The sequence below is a fragment of the Podarcis cretensis genome, assembly GCF_951804945.1.
Source record: "Podarcis cretensis genome assembly, chromosome: 1".
Lineage (NCBI taxonomy): Eukaryota > Metazoa > Chordata > Lepidosauria > Squamata > Lacertidae > Podarcis > Podarcis cretensis.
In genome coordinates this window covers 11,266,625-11,286,029 of record NC_137170.1, presented here as the reverse complement: position 1 = coordinate 11,286,029, position 19,405 = coordinate 11,266,625, and the positions used below count along the sequence as shown (strand labels likewise).

At 47.5% G+C, this 19,405-nt stretch overlaps 1 protein-coding gene across 6 annotated transcripts in view; it reads right to left on the bottom strand.

The window, feature by feature from the left end:
* SYNE2 (spectrin repeat containing nuclear envelope protein 2) overlaps window positions 1-19,405 on the bottom strand; it is a 269,050-nt gene that overhangs the window by 138,850 nt on the left and 110,795 nt on the right. For all 6 annotated transcript variants that reach the window (XM_079978462.1, XM_079978464.1, XM_079978461.1 and 3 more), the window contains exons 44-51: window positions 18,119-18,262; window positions 16,733-17,019; window positions 12,580-14,659; window positions 10,799-11,121; window positions 7,289-7,433; window positions 5,870-6,088; window positions 4,687-4,955; window positions 2,839-3,007 (exon numbers count right to left, since the gene is read on the bottom strand). In XM_079978462.1, the coding sequence (XP_079834588.1) occupies window positions 2,839-3,007; window positions 4,687-4,955; window positions 5,870-6,088; window positions 7,289-7,433; window positions 10,799-11,121; window positions 12,580-14,659; window positions 16,733-17,019; window positions 18,119-18,262 (3,636 nt within the window). The remainder of the gene's footprint in view (window positions 1-2,838; window positions 3,008-4,686; window positions 4,956-5,869; window positions 6,089-7,288; window positions 7,434-10,798; window positions 11,122-12,579; window positions 14,660-16,732; window positions 17,020-18,118; window positions 18,263-19,405) is intronic.

Genomic DNA, 19,405 nt, shown 5'->3' with positions numbered 1-19,405 from the left:
AATTCATATCTCTCATCCTTTGCATATTATTATTGTGTATATATATATATATATATATATATATATATATATATTAAAAAACCATTTACTTGGCCAGATTTTACTTATCCAATTTTCTTATAAATGTTAAAGCCTTTTCTAAGTTCGACTCGAGTTCCTTCCACAAATTTCCCTTTAATCTTAAAAATAGGTCATAATAATCAAACACAAAAGTCATAAAGATTTAAAAACAAGTTCTCCTCCCCCCCCCCAGCCCCGGTTTCTGTCCCTTCCAAATGTCCCCACATCCATAACAACAGTTTTTAGCCTGGGTTCCTCACATTTGAGGCCTTTAAGTCCTTGTCAGTCTCTCTTTGCCGATCTTGTTGGTAGCCCTCCTCATTGGTCCTCAGGTTTCGGGGAAGTTCCAGCTCGGTCTCATCAGAATTTCTTCCATCCAAAGTACTTGACACCAGCTGCTGCAGAAGATCAACCAATCCATACTCAAATAGGAAGCCCCAGTCATATTTCTTATTTCTTTTAAATTCTTTTAAATTCCAGATGTTCCAGGGGCTTCCTCCCTCCTCTTTCGCATCTTTCGCAGATTTGTAGTCCAAGGGTCTTCTTCTTTGTATTCTAACAATGTAGGCTTGTGGTTGGTAGTCTCCATCTGTACTAGCCCTTGCTCACTCTCCCCCTGTTCCAAAGCTATCTCTTCTGATTCAGCTGCAGATTTTTCCCCAGTCAAGTCCATTGTACCTTCAGCAGAGTCATTTATTTTAGAGTTCAAGGTTATGAGTTGTTTACTCATGACCGTAGTCTGCTCCTCCAGTTTTCCCACAAGAAAAAACATTCTTTCTAACTCTGCCTGTAATTTTCCATCTGCAGCCATTGCCATGTTTCAATGTTTCCCCTAGGGGGATTCTAGTTACTTAATAGTCTTTTCCAATAGTCCTTTACTTTGTTATTTCCCTACTTTATTTCCAACCACTTTAGTTCAAATGTAACAAATTAGGTCCAAAAAATATTAAATAATAAAGTTTTTAACTTTCGCTGCCCGTTTGACAGCTCCTTTGACAGCTGTCAAACTCCTCGTTCCTTTTTCTCCAGCTCACATAAAGGACACCCCCGGGTCTGGGGAGGTTCAAACAAAAACTTCTAAAAATCCACTCTTACTCTCCAGCACACATCTTCTTCTGTCAAATTCGTGCAAATATTATCTTTTACAAAACACCGAAGAAAGAACTCTCCACCTTAGTTCTCCGATCTTTGCTTTAAATTTTCTGTAGGCAGGGGGGGTGCGGACTTCCCTTTAGCACATCCCCCGATCGTGCCGAATTCAAGGATAAAATTTTTAGAGTCCAAATTCCAATCTACTTACGGATTAATTAAAGTCCGAATTTCAGGGAAGAAAGTCAGCGGTCTCCGGCCATGGCTCGCGGCTTCGCTCCACTGCAGTAGCGGTCTACTCACAGCACCACGCCACTCCCCGTACCCTCTCCGCAGCCTTTAAAAAGGCTCTTCGTGGGTCGGGGGGGGTGCTTTAGGTGCCCGCCGAGTCACCAGGTCCGCAGGCTTCCGCGCCTGCGGTTTCTAAGGGTCCCCGCGTCGCTGTCGCGGTGAAACCCGTCTGCAATGGAGCCGATTCCCTCCGGAGCTCAGAGGGAATCCGCCATTACTCGGATCGCGCTAACCCGGAAGTGCAGGGCAGCCGATTTTGAGGCACTGCTGGTACAGTGGTACCTCGGGATGCGAACGGGATCCGTTCCGGAGCCCTGTTTGGATCATGAAGTGAACGCAACCTGCATCCGCGCATCTGTGGGTCGCATTTTGCCGCTTCTGCGCATGCGCGTGATGTCATTTTGACTGTTTGCGGATGCGCACGTGGCAAAACCTGGAAGTAAAACGCTCCGTTACTTCCGGGTCACTGCGGAACGCAACCAGAAAATACTTAACTTGAAGCACATTTATCCCGAGGTTTGACTATATTGCACAATGGACTGAGAACTGGGCAGCTGATTGCCCTCACTTCAAGGCACCATGGCACTAGGTGGAGCAGCTTTTCTCAGTTAACAGGAAAGCAGCAGCAGCCACAATGGGTGCTGGCTGCCCCACTGATGGCAGCTTGATGCACCCCCCCCATCCCCTCCCCTTCAAATCATGCTATGGAGGTGACTTCTCTTCCTCTCCCCACCGATCAGATCTCTGTGACTGCTCCTTCCCTCATCCCCACACCTGATCTCCAATTTCAGACGTCGCGGTATATCAGAATATCACAATGTTTAGCTGCTGATATATCATGATGTTGCAAACCAGATATCACTCAGCCCTAGTCTGTTTTTCAGTATACCTAAAATCCTTTGCTTATTAGGGGCTACCCCATATTTTGTTCCACATTTTGTTCCATGAGGGGGTCTGTGGCTTGGCTTTGGAAAAATAGGGGGTCCTCAGTAATTAGCTAATTGAGAACCACTGGTGTAGATTGTTAAGAGTGACTTGGGGGCTTCCAGACTTTGCAGGCAAATTCACAATTAAAACAGCACACCTATACAACAAACCCACTTTAAAAAAAAAGATTTTTTTGCTATAAGGAATGGGATGGGAAAACCCTCCAGAAAGTGTGGTATAGCTATTACTTGATACAATGTCATATGCTTTATTATCAGTTCTATCCCCGGGAATAAAATTGTATCTCTGATATATCGGAATAGAAATATTAATGGATCATTCACTGATTTCAAAATTAACACTGAAGGCTCAGGGAGGGAGTCTGGAATAATTATCATCACCCCACCTATGAAGACCCCACCCTGTAGTTGTGTTGCAACCACAAAGCATGAAAGTGGATGTTTTACCAACCTCAAGTTTCGCTGTCTTCTCATTAAGTGGTTTTAAGTCTGTTTCGTGGAGCAAAGATTCAGTGTCACGTAATGAAGCCTTCAAAGCGCCCATCTCCTCGTTCACCTTGTCCCGCTCTTCAATTTCAGACTGCACAGCATTCTTTTGCTTTTGAACCTTTTGGAAGAGCCTGAGAAAATTGCAAGTCGTGATATTAAGGGTTGGCGTCCAGGGAAGCTAGAATCTGAGTTCTAGCAGGCTCCTAATATGAGCCCATTACCTGGTTTCTAAAGGCCCTAAACTCAAGCACAGCTTTCATTTCCACTCACTGGAAACGGCCAAGCTTCTCTATCTTTAAAACTATTACCAAACGATGTCTCCTTAGAAGTAAGTCCGACTGAGTTCAATGAGGCTTACTCCCAAGTAAGTAAATTTGGGGTTGTGGGCTTAAGGATCGTCACACACAATCAGTAGTGGGCGGTGGGGCAGTGTGAGTGGGGCCCTTTTGATCTCCCAGCTTCCCCATGTCATGCAGTGCTGTCATTTATTGGGAGGCAGGGAGAGGCAAACCAGTGGGGGAGCTCAGCATGGTGCGGTTGTGGCGGCAGGAGCCAATCTGATGCTCCTGCCACCGTGTCCACACCATGCCAAGCCCCCTGTGGCCTTACCCTTCCTCTTAGTGACACAGTTTTGGGAAGCCAGGAGAGTAATGCTGCGCCAACCCACCTGCTACTGCACATAAATACGCAATGAGTACCGTATTTTTCGCTCTATAAGACTCGCTTTTTCCCTCCTAAAAAGTAAGGGGAAATGTATGTGCATCTTATGGAGCAAATGCAGGCTGTGCAGCTATCCCAGAAGCCAGAACAGCGAGAGGGATCGCTGTGCTCCCTCTCGCTGTTCTAGCTTCTGGCTTAGCCACGCTCTGTCCCTTCCCCCACCTCCCGCAAAAGCCACGCTCGCTTTAAAGAGCATGTGTGCGCTCTTGGGGGCTTTTCCCGAGGAGGGAGAAGGGCAACCCGTCAGTGACAGGCCGCCCTTCTCCCTCCTCAGGGAAAAGCCTGCAAGCGCCTCACACACGCTCCACGCAGCTCGTGAAAGGGAGCGCTGAGCAGAGCCTGGGATGCATACAGGCTCTGCTCAGCGCTCCCTTTAAAGAATATTTTTTTTCTTGAATTCCCCCTCTAAAAACTAGGTGCGTCTTATGATCAGGTGCGTCTTATGGAGCGAAAAATACGGTAATTAATTGGTTAGATTTATCACTTTTAAACTAGGCCCAAGGAACCTGTGGCTCTGTAGATGTTGCCGGACTACAACTCCCATAATCCTTTACCAATACTGGCTGAGGCTGATGGGAGCTGGAGTCCCAAAACACCTGGAGGGCCACGGGTTTTCCCTGCTTTAGAAGAAGAAGAAGAAAAGAGTTTGGATTTGATATCCCGCTTTATCACTACTCTAAGGACCCTTTACCTTTACCTTTTAAGGAGTCGCAAAACGGCTAAGAATCTCCTTTTCCCCTTCCTCCCCCACAACAAACACTCTGTGAGGTGAATGAGGCTGAGAGACTTCAGAGAAGTGTGACTAGCCCAAGGTCACCCAGCAGCTGCATGTGGAGGAGCAGGGAATCGAACCCAGTTCCCCAGATTACGAGTCCACTGCTCTTAACCACTACACCACAATGGCTTACAATTACAGTTATGCTTTACTGTGGGAAGGTGTTTCCTTTGATGTGTCCTGATCTTCCCACATTTGGCTTCAGTGGAGGATTCAGAGTCTTAAGCCTCATGAGAAATGAAGAAGAACGTTTCTCCGTCCACTTCTTCCAAGCTAAGCATAAATGTGTACGTCTCGACCTTTACTTAGACTTACTCTTTTGTTCGATTCTGCATGGTGTGGATTTCATTCATAACAGGAAGGCCTCCTCCCTCCGCAGACGGACATTCAGGGACCCTGAGAATGCTCCTGATGCGCTGAAGTATTAAGCGCAACAACCGTTTCTCAGCATTCACACTTTCTCCATAAATGTTCGTACATTCCAGGAATTCTTCCAGCTCCTCTTTGCTGGCTCTCTCCGTTTCTTTTGGGTTTTCGGGCAGTTCTTCCTGAAGATTGTCTAGAATGATGCTTTCTCGTTCCATCTGAAGAAAGAAGAAGATAGCCACCAGGGGAGGGAGAAGGAAAACAAGATTACGATCCTTTGCACACTTACTTGCAAGTAACACAGTGGGATTTATTTCTGAGCAAGCATGCATAAATGACTCCAGTTAATAACACTTATTTTATACGTAATGTAAAACAGACATGATTATTTATTGCTCTTAACAGAATTTCCCTGCGTACAGTAAACACATTTACATTATACAAGAGGGACTGCCAACAAAATGTTGCAGCATGGAAGGCTTCTGTTTCGGCTGCTCCGTTCCATTCCCCCTCCTCATCAGTCCTCCATTTCCCTCCCGAAAACCAATCAGCTTTGTGCCACTGAGCATGCTCAGTCCTCAATCGACTGTTTTTTTAAGGGAAGTCCCTGTTGAATGGTCTCTTTAAATGTGAAGGTTCATATTGTTCCACAAGATGTGTATGTCTTTAAGGGCCAGAGCAAATAACGAGACCCAGTTTTACAACTGTGAAACAGTATAGCAGGTGCTGCTAAATTGTGTTAATTAAGCTGTGTCAGCAATTGGGTATAGTATATAAAGAGCAGCACCTAGCTCTCTCAGTACCCTGGTGGATGGGTCATGCTTGTTGATATATTTAATGTAAAAGGAGGTTTTGTTTTTGTTATTAAAACCTTGTTAAAGTTATTTTTGAGTTCCTTGTAATGCGTGGTCTCCCCAGCAAGCTTTCTGCAGCGCAACTAAACTGCAAATAGCCAACAGTCCCCCCCCCCTTATTAATATTTTTGTACTTCTGCAAACTTCCCTCCTGCACATGCTCTACAACTCAGCTACAGCCCCATATTTGAGATAAACCTGAATTTAAATAGCCTGTGGAGCATCAAACCTGGAATAATCACCTGGCTGAGATGCTCCCCCCCCCCCCAATTACTCACTTCTTCACTGACGGATTTCCATTCCTGCTTCTGTTCTTCACACTTTCCCTCCCATTCTTTGGCAGTGTCAAGCAAGCAAAGCCACTTTAGCCACAAAGTCGTCACAACGGTGTCGATCAGCACACAATCGTTTTCGCTGCACATCGAAACCAGTTGTCCCGAGTCCTGACGCAACATCCTTAGATCCTCTTCGATTGAAACCAGTCTGGAGGACATCATCTTTAAAAGAAAAAAATAGCGTAAACAATTGGTTTTGGTGAAATATTTTCTTTTTGTTTATTTTAACATCTTTCCTATTTGAAATCCCATGGTAGGTCTCTCAGGGCAGCTAATTTTTAAAAAATCTAATCACATAAAGCTAAAAGACAGTAAAAACACACACAGCAAGCACAATAAACTAAAATATAAAATTCCTGTGCCCATATATAACATTAAACCATGGTTTGTTTTTACCATGGTTTGTCCATCAAGCCATGAGTAGTCTCACAGTTGAGCAAATAAGACATGGCTGATTTCTCCAAACGTGGTTTGTTTTCCAGCTGCCCATGCCTTGTGCCTCTAATAACTTGGTGAGCATCATAGGTGGGTGACCAAACAAACCATGGTTAAGCAAAGCTGCTGGGTTTGGACAGAGAGCAGAACTGTAGTTAAAGCAAACCCTAGTTCATAGGTCAACAACAACTACATTTTGCTTTGTTCCCAAGAAGCAAAGCTGGGTTACTTTGTAGGGTTCAGTTCAGTCAGACAGACAGACTGGACTCTCGCTAAACAAACCATGGTTATGACCAGGGGTCGGCAACCTAAGGCCCATGGGCCACAAGCGGCCCATGGGGGTCGTTTTACCAGCCCATGGACCCCAGCCGCCCGCTCTGATGGCTCCCGTGCACCGTGCTAAACCAGCGTGGAGCAGAGCGGGGACTGCCTACCACAATGCTGGCCGGCTTCCCATCAGCTGCAGGAAGCTCCTGCAGTCAATGGGAAGCCGTGCACACGCCTCCTCCGTGCCGGAAATAGCGTTTGCGCATATGTGCACATGCACTCTGGCCCACCGTGGCGTCTATGGGACTGTGAACCGGCCCAAGCCACAACCCCTGGTTATGACTAATACCCATCCCATAACCGCCTCCCAAGGGGGCCAATTTAAGCAGCAAATGGCTGTCTAAAGTTGTACATTCCGCAGCTATTGTGTGGGGGCACAGAATAGACTAAAGGCTCTCGCAGCCACTTGCTTTCTGTTAAAACATAGACTTGCTGCTGCTGCTGCTGCATCATCTATGTTTAGCCATAACAGTGAGCAGCTTCATAGGATTATTGTTAAAGATTCTTTACACTGTGGGTGGGTGTATGTGTGAAGTGCTTTGAGGACTGCAAAAATTTACGGTCATAAAAACACGCCACTGTGGTGAAGATTATTCTCACCTTGCTTTGTTCCGACTGCTCTAAAGCTTCTTTATAAGACACAGGAATATGGTACAAAGATTTCTGAAGCACCCTTTCCGCGTCGTTGAGATTAACATGTATCACCTCTTTGGATTTTTTGAAGCGGTTGTATTTTTCCAAGCATCTGTGAACGCAACAACATTAAACAAAGCAATCAAAACAGACCTATATTTTTTTTCTCCAGTCGTGGAGAGATCAGCCCAAAGGTGGCACAAACTAAATGAATAAACAGAAGAGTTTTTTTTAAAAAAATATATTATTATCCAGTGGTGGCTTTGCTGATGCAAGACTTCTGCTGATGCAAGACAGGATACGTGATTTTCAACAATTCCTCTTAACCAACAGCTGGCTCGTTCTTGGCTACATACAGCTTGTGATTAGTTGAGGACAGAGCATGACAACATACCCCAGTTAGGAAGCTAAGCCAAACCCTGGCTTAGTGCAGCTTGCCATGGCAGCTAAAAGGACCAGGGAGGAGCAAAGTGGAAACAAACTCATTTCTAGGAGCCCATGAGCTCGTAGGGTCCATAGCTGTCAACTTACAGATTTGAAAATAAGGGACCAGCAGCCTTCAAAATAAGGGATCAGCAGCCAAAATAAGGGATTTTAGACAACCAGCTCCTTTCCTTTCCCCCCCATAACAGTCAACTGAAAGAGCCTCCAAAACAAATCCAAAAGCACCCCCCCAAGATCGCCGCCCGCCATTGTACTCAACCAGCTCCTTTCCTTTTCCCCCACCATGTGCCCCCGCTCTAGACAGACCTTTTCCCCGGCAAGGGTGAGTGGGCTGTGGATGACGTATCCATCCGATTCCGAGCACAGGTATGTTCCACTTCTGAGCCCCTCCGAGCCAAAGGCAGAAAGCCCAGCCAGCAGTCAAACGAAGCCTCAAGCGGTGGTTCCCACAGCGCAGCAACCCGGCAAAGGGGATGCAGCAAGGAATACCACCGTCACCTCTCCGCTGGGAAGCGCTGAGCAAAGGCGAGTCCCCAGGCAACGCGGCCGATTTGATCGGCACAAGGCATGCAAGCTCCACCCCCCCAGTCGTTCTTAGACTCCTTATTGGGTGAGCAACGCAGCCAAGCAACACAGTTGGAGCCTCCCTCCTCCCTGGCCGGCAGGAAGGGAGGGAGAGGAGCTGCTTCCTTTAAAACCTGGGAAATTTACGGGATATCATCAATCCAGGACTGCAGCGGGAAACGGCACTGGGATAAGGGAGTTTCCCACCAAATAAGGGACGGTTGACAGCTATGCATAGGGTCTTGCTAAGCCAACTTTGGCTTAGCATATCACCATCTCTTTGTTTGAGATCAGAAGCAGCATGCAGAAATGGACATGCAAGGAAAAGATGCTAGCAGGAGCAATGGTGGAACCCATGTGCCTATTCCCAGGCAAGTCGTTTGTTAACTTTGGCGCTTTACTGTGAGCTACAACGATGGACTCTTGGCATCTGTCTTTTCCTCAAGAGGCAACGGAGTGAGCCTCCAGGGGTAAAGTAAAACCGCTGTGTTAGCATCGCCAAAGTGACCTCCCTAGTGCGCAAGCCTGGACAGCATGTATGGACTGTCCAGACAACAAACTCCCCTCTCAGCCTTGCTGATGCGGTCCAAAGGAAAGCAGAGCAAGACGTTTACCAGCAGCTCGGCTCTGTAGGGTTTAAAGGTAAAGGGACCCCTGACCATTAGGTCCAGTCGTGACCGACTCTGGGGTTGCGGCGCTCATCTCGCTTTATTGGCTGAGGGAGCCGGTGTACAGCTTCCAGGTCATGTGGCCAGCATGACTAAGCCGCTTCTGGCGAACCAGAGAAGCACACAGAAACGCCGTTACCTTCCCGCCGGAGTGGTACCTATTTATCTACTTGCACTTTGACGTGCTTTCAAACTGCTAAGTTGGCAGGAGCTGGGACAGAGCAACGGGAGCTCACCCTGTCGCGGGGATTCGAAACGCCGACCTTCTGATCGGCAAGTCCTAGGCTCTGTGGTTTAACCCACAGCGCCACCCGCATTCCTTCTGTAGGGTTTACTCCTTAGTTTTTTCTTCTACCGAAGATACCCCGCAAGGCACTGGAGGTTTAGAGTCAGAGTTTTCCTGCTTCAAGGTTGGCTACCTTCCCAGGTAGGCGAGCCCCACCTGCCCCTCACTTCCCTCAGCAGGCATAGGCAAACTCAGCCCTCCAGGTGGTTGGAGACTACAGTTCCCATCATCCCTGACCACTGGTCCTGTTGGCCAGGGATGATGGGAGTTGTAGTCCCAAAATATCTGGAGGGCCGAGTTTGCCTATGCCTGCTCTACAGCATGTGCAGAAACTGCCTTCTTGACCACTGAACCCACGATTGGTCTTGTCTATTCGATCTGACAGAGCCTGTCTTCGCATGCAGGGAAAAGTTCCTAACTCACCAAGGACTTGAGACCCATCAGCTACCTTCACCTGGTTTAGCCGGCCAGTCGAAGCCATTCCCGGGGTGTGGCCGCTGTTGCATGCTGACAGCTTCTAGGAGTCCCAGGTGAGAGCTAAGTGCAGATTGGGTGCCAAAAGTGGACACACTATCCCGGAAGGAGCATAACATGTCTCCTACCAGAAGTACTACCCCTGCCCAGGATTATATTACAGCAGGGGTGAAGAACGTGGGGTCCAGGGCCCCAAAGCACCCTCTACTACTTCTCTACCTGATCCTCGTAACTCACCACAGGCTACACCACCCCCCACTGGCCCTTGTTTGCACAATGAATGTTTCCTTGAACCCCGATAAGAATGCCTCTTGCTTGCCTAGATTGAGGAGATTTAGAGAGAGGGGTGGTGCATGCAGAAACCAGCCTACTGGGCAATTCACATTTATTGCTCTGCCCATGTTTACCTCTGGCCCCATGTACCAGCTAGACTGGTGACTGGGGGTGGCCGCCAAGACCACATAACACAGGCCTTGAAAGACCTACACTGGCTCCCAGTACGTTTCTGAGCACAATTCAAAGTGTTGGTGCTGACCTTTAAAGCCCTAAATGGCCTTGGTCCAGTATATCTGAAGGAGTGTCTCCACCCCCATCATTCTGCCAGGACACTGAGGTCCAGCTCCGAGGGCCTTCTGGCGGTTCCCTCATTGCGAAAAGTGAGGTTACAGGGAACCAGACAGAGGGCCTTCTTGGTAGTGGCACCCGTCCTGTGGAACGCCCTCCCACCAGATTTCAAAGAGATAAACAACTACCTGACATTCAGAAGACATCTGAAGGCAGCCCTGTTCAGGGAAGTTTTTAATGTGTGACATTTTAATGTATTTTCATTCTTTGTTGGAAGCCACCCAGAGTGGCTGGGGAAACCCAGCTAGATGGGTGGGGTACAAATAAATTATTATTATTATTATTATTATTATTATTATTATTATTATTATTACCAATTGCATGTGGCCCTCAGTGTGAAAAGGTTCCCGTGCCCTCACTCCTTGCTTCAACTCTCCACTAGCCAGCTTTCTAAAGCAATGAGAACCGACTACCTACCTCTGCACATAAGATTTTCTATTTTGCTCCTGCTCTCTTGCTATCAAACTCTTAGAAACGAGATCGCCAAGGGTTTTTTCCAGTTGCAGTTTGGCCTGTGGTTCGACTATGCTTTCCATCGCGGAGGTGAGCGCTTCTACTTGCGACATCGCAGACTCAAGTTCTTCTTGTCTCTGGCGAGAGAGGAGGCTGGGCTCTTCTAGCTCATCCAGAGTGAGCAGAGGAGTGCAGAAAAGGGCCTCACGCTGGCTGAGGAGGTTGGAAGCCCTTCGGACAGCTTCTCTGTAAGACTTCACAGTCCCAAAGGCTTCATTTAAGGCACTCTGCACAGGTTAACAAAATTGTATTTTTTAAAGGCAACAAAAAAAATGCCACAAGATTGCATGGGTGAAAAATACACACCTTTTATTTCATATGCTACTCTGCCCTGATGTGATAAGACCTGCCAATATAGCTGGGCTCCAGATTAAGTCCATTTCAGAGATTAAGTTAATGCAGGGGCCAGCAAGGTTTACTTTGCCTGAGCCAGTTCACTCCCACGGAGATCGCTTCATGAGCTGGATCACGGGGACTTGCCAAGCAAATAGCTCGGTTTGGGGGTGGCTCATGGGTCATTTAAATGACCTCTGTGGGCCGCTTGTAGCCTATGGGCAACAGGTTGCCGACCCCTGAGTTAACGTCTAACTCAGGGGTCTGCAACCTTTAAGACAAAAAGAGCCACTTGGACCCGTTTCTGAAGGAAAAAAACTGGGAGCCGCAAAACTCGTCATTATAAAAATAACTTTTTTGTCACTTTTTTATTATTTCTTTGTTTGATCCCTCAGAATTACTCCTCCTCATAGAAATAAATGTTAAATTAACAAGTTACCTTTTTTGTCTGTGTGTTCTTCACTCCCCTTCAAAACAGTGACCAGCGTACATGCCCCCTTTCAATGCAGTGACCAGCGTACATGCCCCTTACAATGTAGCGGGTGGGCGGGAAGGTGACGTCGGGACGGTGCATGACTAACGCACGCACCTCCCCCATGCGACGTCACAGCCAGTACAGCACCTGCCACAGTGGGGAGTGTCAGGGCGCACAATGTGCCTCCTCCTCTCGCTAGTATCCGCCCCGGAGCCGCGGCAAAGGTGTAAAAGAGCCACATGCGGCTCTGGAGCCGCGGGTTGCAGACCCCTGGTCTAACTAGTAGGAAGGCCTTTTCAGTGGTGGCCCCCAAACCTAGAAATCCTCATGGTAGTAGATTTAATTGTGTTGGCTAACACCTCATAAGAGGCTGGACACGAACTTTTGCTTAGCCGGGCCTGCCTTTCCGGTGGTATGCTTCTGTCTGGCCCCTGGCTCAGCAAACAATAGGAAAAATGACAATTAATCTTCAGTGTGGCTTACTAAAGTGAAAAACCAAGACAAATAATAACAGCATGGAAAACATGCATACAAACCCCAGCAGTCAAGAATCCCCTTGCTACTGTAACCTGCCATTCATCAAACTCTTCACCGGGCATCTCAAATGTTAGAGATGGTGACAGGTAAAAGATGTTTGACAGGTGAATATTCCACTTAGGGACTCCCATGTGGTCACATCTCCTACTTTACAGAGGACAGACCTCCATTTGAAGGCCTGTCAGGCAGTCTGTTACTAGAAGCTGTTGCTGCTCAGAGAAGACCAGCACTAATCTGGAGTAGGCCAGAGGAGCCAAGAAGGTAGGCCAGAGATCTGCCTCAGCAGAAAGAATCTCTGCAGGAAGGCCAACAGGTAAACAAGATATCTAGGATTACTCACTTTACGTGCGGCAATGTCAGATTTCAGCTGTACTTTCAGGCTTTGCAGTTCATCCAGTTCCCTCTGCAAACTATCAGGGAGGGAAGGCTCTCCTTCCTGAGGCCCCCTCTTTCTATTAATTAAATCTTCAGCAGCGCGAGATTCTACTTCTGCAGCATCTTCAATCACTTTACAGTACATATTTTCACATCGGATCGTCTGTGTTTCCAAGTCAAGTAGAATGGGCTGCTGAAGCTCAGATTTAATTTGCTTTAAAGCTGCTAAACTGTGACCCAGCTTGCTCTGGAAACCTTGCTCGTGTCCGCATTTTTCTTGAACAGCCAGTATCTTAGATTGGATCACTTGTGCCAGCCCATCTATTTTCACGCCCAAGCTCTTTACTTGCTGCATCTTGGCCTCCTTGAGAGAAGGACCAAAGGCCTCGCTTTTGCCTAGCAGCCTGATTGCCTCCTGAGTTAAGTGCCTGGCATGCTGCACTTTCCAACTTAAAGTCTTTTCTGACATCGGACTGGTTTCAGAGGCAATAGAGTCGGAGCAATCTTTCAAAACATCACAGTGTTTCTGTATAATGGAGATGAGAGCTTCGACTTCTGAGAGTGCCGTTCTACGCCTGTCGCCCTCCGCAGAACAGTTAAGCCTCTGCTCAAGCTTACGTTTCAGCTTGCAACACTCACCTTGCAATTTCTCAAGGTCCGGTACATCCCATTTCAGATGCAGGCATTCCCAAATCTCCTTGTACTTTTCTAAGTGCAACAAACTTGACTGGATGGCTACTGCTCTCTCTTTAAGCACAAACAATTTACCCTTAATGTCTTGGTCCACACCTGCCTGGTCCAGTTCCAATTCCTCACGCTGGAGGCTGCATAGATCCTGCTCCAATGACATCAGCGTCCTTGTGACATTTTCATAGGCATCTACCTTGTTTTCTACTGCATGGCGATGAATCTGGTTTAGCCTGTGAGTTCTTTCAGTTCTGCTCTGGAGGCTTCTCAAGAAGTCATTGAGAAACAACTGCTCAAATACATTTAGCTCCAGAGGGGATGCATCTACAATACCTTTTGCTTCCTCGATCTCCTTTGCAGACTTTTCTACGACGGCATGCCAATGGTCCATTTCTGACTTCAGGCTTGTGTCACGGGTACCTGGCTTGGATATCCTCTCTGCTTCTTTAAGTTTTGCTTGCAATTTTTCGGTGTCTGCAAAAAGCTGCTGTCTCTTTCCGAGCTGAGATTCCAGCTGCTCCAACCGCTCAATTAATTTCGGAACAAGGTCTTTGTAGCAGACTTGCAACTGGTCAGAAAGGTGGGCGAGGGCAGAAGCTTCGCCCGATTCCAACTGGGGAGCAATGCGCTGTGCTTCGTCCACCAGTCGCACGACACCTGCCTTTTTCTCCTCGGCGGCCCCGATCAGAACCTTGCAGCTTTCGATTTCCAAAATCAGATCGTCTGGGAAAAGCGCTGCCTTCCTGTCCACGTGGGGCAACGAGACTCTGGTCCACAAAACAGCCTCTTCAATCTTCTTTGTGAGGTCATACGCCTGAGGATAACGGCCACTTCTTTGGGCATCTTCCGTAGGGGTCAGCTGCTCTAGTTCCTCCACTCGAGTATGCAAATCATTTATTGCGCTTTCCAGAGCTCTCTTCCCTGTGTCGGTCCACATCCTCTTCATCTGCATCTCAGCACCACTTTTAAACATAGAAACACTATTTTTAAGCGTTTGTAATTCTGTGGCCATCAATGCCAAGTGTGCTTGGTTGTGGGTGTCCACGCCTGTTCGCAAACAGTGCTGCTGCTGCAGCAACTTTTGGAGCTCCTGTGCTTTTCCCATGAAAACCTTAAACTCATTGGCCTGTGCTGCAACCCGGATCTGCTTCCTTTGAAGCATGTCTTCCATCTGTTTCCACCACTGGTCTATCTGGGCCACCTGGTTTTGGATTAACTCCTTGTCCATCCTGGTTAGGTGTCTAGATAGGTTTCCTTGTTCAGCCTTCAGCTTTTGCAAAAGGATCCTGCCTTTTTGTATAGAATCCAAGCATTTCTGGATATTCTCCAGGAGAACTGTGTCTTCTGACAGGGGTACCCTTTCGGAAGAAAGAAAAAAGGAGTAAAAATCTAACATTTTGAAAGGCTGTTTTGCTCAAAGCACACCAGCTAAACAAGCTACTCAGAGCTATATTTCACAGGCAGTAACTAGAGATCAGCGAGAAATTCTGTCCAGTTTGCATTTAAAAGTGGACCTAAATTGATTTTCACTCTCCAGAACAATACATGAATCAAAAGTGAGCCATCCTTCCAATTTCACAATGTAGTTCTCCACCCAAGCAATGCACGTATACAATAAGGCATATACTGTGGCAAGGTCTATATAAAAATACACCTGTCAGGGACTCAGCGGGAGCGCAGGGAGGAGAGGAGATGGAGAGCGAGGGGGAGCAATCCGAGGGCAGCGTAGGAGAAGATGACAGCAGCCCGATAGATTCCATGAGCCTCTCCAGCGAATCGGAAGATTCACAGAAGGGGGCGTCGATGGGCAGGGCAAGGGGGGACCCAAGGGGGACACCCCAGAAGCAAGGGGCCAGCGGGGACTCCCAGAGCAGCAGTTGGAAATCAGGACCAGCTTCCCCACCAGAGCGTAGTGGGAGGGAGGAGTCCCAGGTGTCAGAGCCCACATATGCACCACCAGCGAGAGAAGATGAGTCAGGGTTGGCCACGCCTCCATCGGAGAGCGAGGGAACGGTCAAGAGGAAAGTTGCAGGCTGGGCGCGCGCGCCAAGTTCAAATGTACAGGCGAGCGGCACAGAAGGTAGCCCGGATAGGGAACCAGGTCCTAAAGCCCGCCGGAAGGAGGGGGAAGAATCATCAGGGTCAGCGTCAGAGGAGTCCAGAAAGGATGAAACCCTAGCGGGCAGGAGGGCCCAGAGGAGAAAGGAACTTAGGAAGAGGTGGAGCAAAGCGAGAGTGTTAAACTGGTGTGGAAGGGGAGGAGACTCAGACGGGACTTCGCCGGTCTAAGGTCGAGACGTAGAACTGCGCGCTGCGGCTTTAAAATGGAAACTGAACCTCAATAAAGACTTTTGTACATAACTACAGCCTAGCGTTGGTCCTCTGTGAGCTGGGACCTGGAGGCAGCTCTGACAACACCATTTAGCAAAAGTAACACACACAAAAACATTACACTAGGGGAAATATGCTTTGGAAAAAATGCGCATATTCGGCAAATTTTGAATATAAACATGTGCTACGTGAAGAGAAATTCACACTAAAATGCTGGTGAATGCTCAAGAGGACCTTTTTAAAGAATAAATAAATATTGTGAACGGATTTAGAATTATGGAGAAGTGGATTTAAGGGGGGGGGGTGAGAAACCAAAATATAGATTTTCCCACCCCTACCACTAACTAGGGGATGCGGGTGGCGCTGTGGGTTAAACCACAGAGCCTAGGACTTGCCGATCAGAAGGTCAACGGTTCAAATCCCCACAACGGGGTGAGCAGTTCGAAAGCACATCAAAGTGCAAGTAGATAAATAGGTACCGCTCTGGCGGGAAGGTAAACGGCATTTCCGTGCGCTGCTCTGGTTCGCCAGAAGCGGCTTAGTCCTGCTGGCCACATGACCTGGAAGCTGTACGCAGGCTCCCTCGGCCTATAGAGCGAGATGAGCGCGCAACCCCAGAGTTGGTCACGGCTGGACCTAACGGTTAGGGGTCCCTTTACCTTTACCTTACCACTAACTAGATACCAAAGGCCCAATTTGTATGGAATTTTAGTCTTGCATGGCTAGGACTGAAGCCTTAGTCAAAGACTCAAGTAAACAAGTCAATTAAACGTTTATTAATCAGTTGAAATACACACCTTCCCCCAGTTGCAATTACTTAGGATGTCAGGTTTTACATTTAGTTTTTTATAAGAAGGTACAAAATCCAAGTGCCCAAGTGCAACACCACTGAAAAGATCGCCGCCATTCAATTTTTTACCCAGTCCTATGCTAAGGCAGAAAGATCTCCTGACCCGTCTTAAGAGGCAGTGATCTGCCTTATCCTTTAAGTGGAAACAGCAGAGATCGAGCCTAGCAACTCCTGCCGGCAGAGACTGTGTTCCACTACTGCATCCAGCAAGTTGGTCTAGGTGATATAGAAATCTGCCCCATGTACTCACATTTTTAGGTTTTCTCTTTCCTCCGAAAAATGTTTCATTGAAGACTGGACCTCAGTGAGACATGCTTGGTAATTATTCAGTAAATGAAGCTGCGCCTGCCTGGCCTTTTTAGCAGACATTATATCCTGCAGTAGCTTGTCCGAACTAGATGCCGCCACGCTGTCTGAATCTGGCACAACTGAGCCGCTTCCTTCTGCAGTGGTCAAGCATTCTCCTTCCCGCAACGAAGAAGTTTTGGCTCTCTGTTTTCTGGCAAAGTTTTGCCTTTCCAGTAGAGCACACAAATTCTAGTCAGAAGACCAGGAAGAGAGGTTTTAAAATGGAGCGGCCTTGTTTGCACATCTTAGTAAGACATACTTGCTAATCTCACACCATTTTGCTCCTCCTCTCTAGCATACAGAAGAAGCAGGCCATGATCTAAGGCTCAGCATCACTTTGGAACTGAGGACCATGGTTTGTTCTGCTCCAACAAACCATGTCCAGTAAGCCAAGAACAAACCTTGCGTTATTGTACTACATTATTTATAGGGACGCGGGTGGCGCTGTGGGTTAAACCACAGAGCCTAGGACTTGCCGACCAGAAGGTCGGCAGTTCGAATCCCCACAATGGGGTGAGCTCCCATAGCTCGGTCCCTGCTCCTGCCCACCTAGCAGTTCGAAAGCACATCAAAGTGCAAGTAGATAAATACGTACTGCTCCGGCGGGAAGGTAAATGGCGTTTCCGTGCGCTGCTCTGGTTCACCAGAAGAGGCTTAGTTGTGCTGGCCACATGACCCGGAAGCTGTATGCTGGCTCCCTCAGCCAATAAAGCGAAATGAGTGCCGCAACCCCAGAGTCGGTCACGACTGGACCTAATGGTCAGGGGTCCCTTTACCCTTTACCTTTTACTACATTATTTATACCCTTCTGTGAATTGCCCCAAAGCCCAAATTGGATGGAACATAGTATAGAAATTTAAAACAAAAATAAGAAGGCTGGAATATTCACATGCCCTTCTTGGTGGTGCGGGATTGCAGCTTCCATGTCACTATGTGCATGTGATGGAGCAAAAGGGTGAGAGGGTAGCGGCCACTTCATATGTAGCCACAGATTAATGAAAGCATGAATGAATAAGGGCTTGTTCACACCTACTTATCTTGTGCCTAGAAAAAGCATGGATCCAAGCAGTTTTACGCTTGTCCCATGCATTCTAGGGACAAACCCAAGCTTTTGCCCTGCTACTGCTTTTCCCTGGGAAAACCCACTCTTTACTGCTAAATTAGAACAAACATCAACCTGGAAAAAATGTGATTGGCTCCAATTCAGTGGTAAACAGTGGGTTTTCCCAGGGGAAAGCAGCGAAACAAGTGGAAGTGTGGTTGAGCCCCAAATTTCTTCTTTCCATACCTCTATTTCCCTCAGTTGACCATTCATCAACACAATGTCTAACTCTGCAGCCGAGATTTTCGCTTTCTTGACCTTTTGCACCATCTCTGCATAATCTGCAGTTGCCTGGTCTTCGGGAAGAGAAACCATTTCCATCTCAGAGCTCTGAAAACACAAACAGGTAATCAACACGCTGCTTTCATTTGGCTCACTCTGCAACTTAGCATTTATTTCTATGTGATCCATCCAGAAGTTAATCTCAAACAGAAGCACTGCTAGGGCTCAAACACAGTGGGAAGCCAAATGATCTGGGAAGAAGTCATATCCTTTGTCTTAGATGTATTGTGTTGGCTCTGGTTATTCAGCGAAGCAATTTTTTGCTGAAGGTTCTGTGCAAAACCCAGGAGGCTGTGGTGCTTCCAAATCAGGATTGAGGAAGAAGTGGAGACCCTAAGCCAGTGTTGGGATCTTGTGGATCTGTGTGCAGTTTTTCCACCCGGTGAATTCTGAACTGCAGTGAACATCTTCTTAGAGAAATAACTGCAGGCTCCAAAGTGATTGCACCCACTGAATGCTCCTGGGCAGGAAAAATATATAAAGTGCTTCCTGTTTCAGTTGAGTCTTGCTTGAGTGACAAAGTGTTCCTGGACTCTGCTAGTCTCTTTTGTCCTTGGTCATTCTTTGGGTCTGACTCAGTCCCGCCTTGCTTTTCGGTTCTGACTATTGTTTATTCGTTTATTGCCCTCCCTTCATTCTAAGGGCATTGTACAGTCAAACCTCAGGTCCCAAATGCCTTCATTTTGGAACGCTTCGGCTCCCAATGCTGAAAACCCGGAAGTAAATGCTCTGGTTTTCAAAAGCCAAATGTCCGACACGGCTTCCGCTTGAGTGCAGGAAGCTCCTGCAACCAATCAGAAGCTGAGCCTCGGTTGTAGAACATTTTGGAAGTCAAACGTGCTTCCGGAACGGATTACGTTCGACAACTGAGGTTTGATTGCACCTACTATATATATAAGGACGTTGGTGGCGCTGTGGTCTAAACCAGAGAGTCTAGGGCTTGCCAATCAGAAGGTCGGCAGTTCGTATCCCTGAGACGGGGTGAGCTCCCGTTGCTTTGTCCTTGCTCCTGCCAACCTAGCAGTTCGAAAGCACATCAAAGTACAAGTAGATAAATAGGTACCACTCTGGTGGGAAGGTAAATGGCGTTTCGGTGCGCTGCTCTGGTTTCGCCACATGACCCAGAAAAACTGTCTGCAGACAAATATCGGCTCCCTCGGCCAGTAAAGCGAGATGAGCACCGCAACCCCA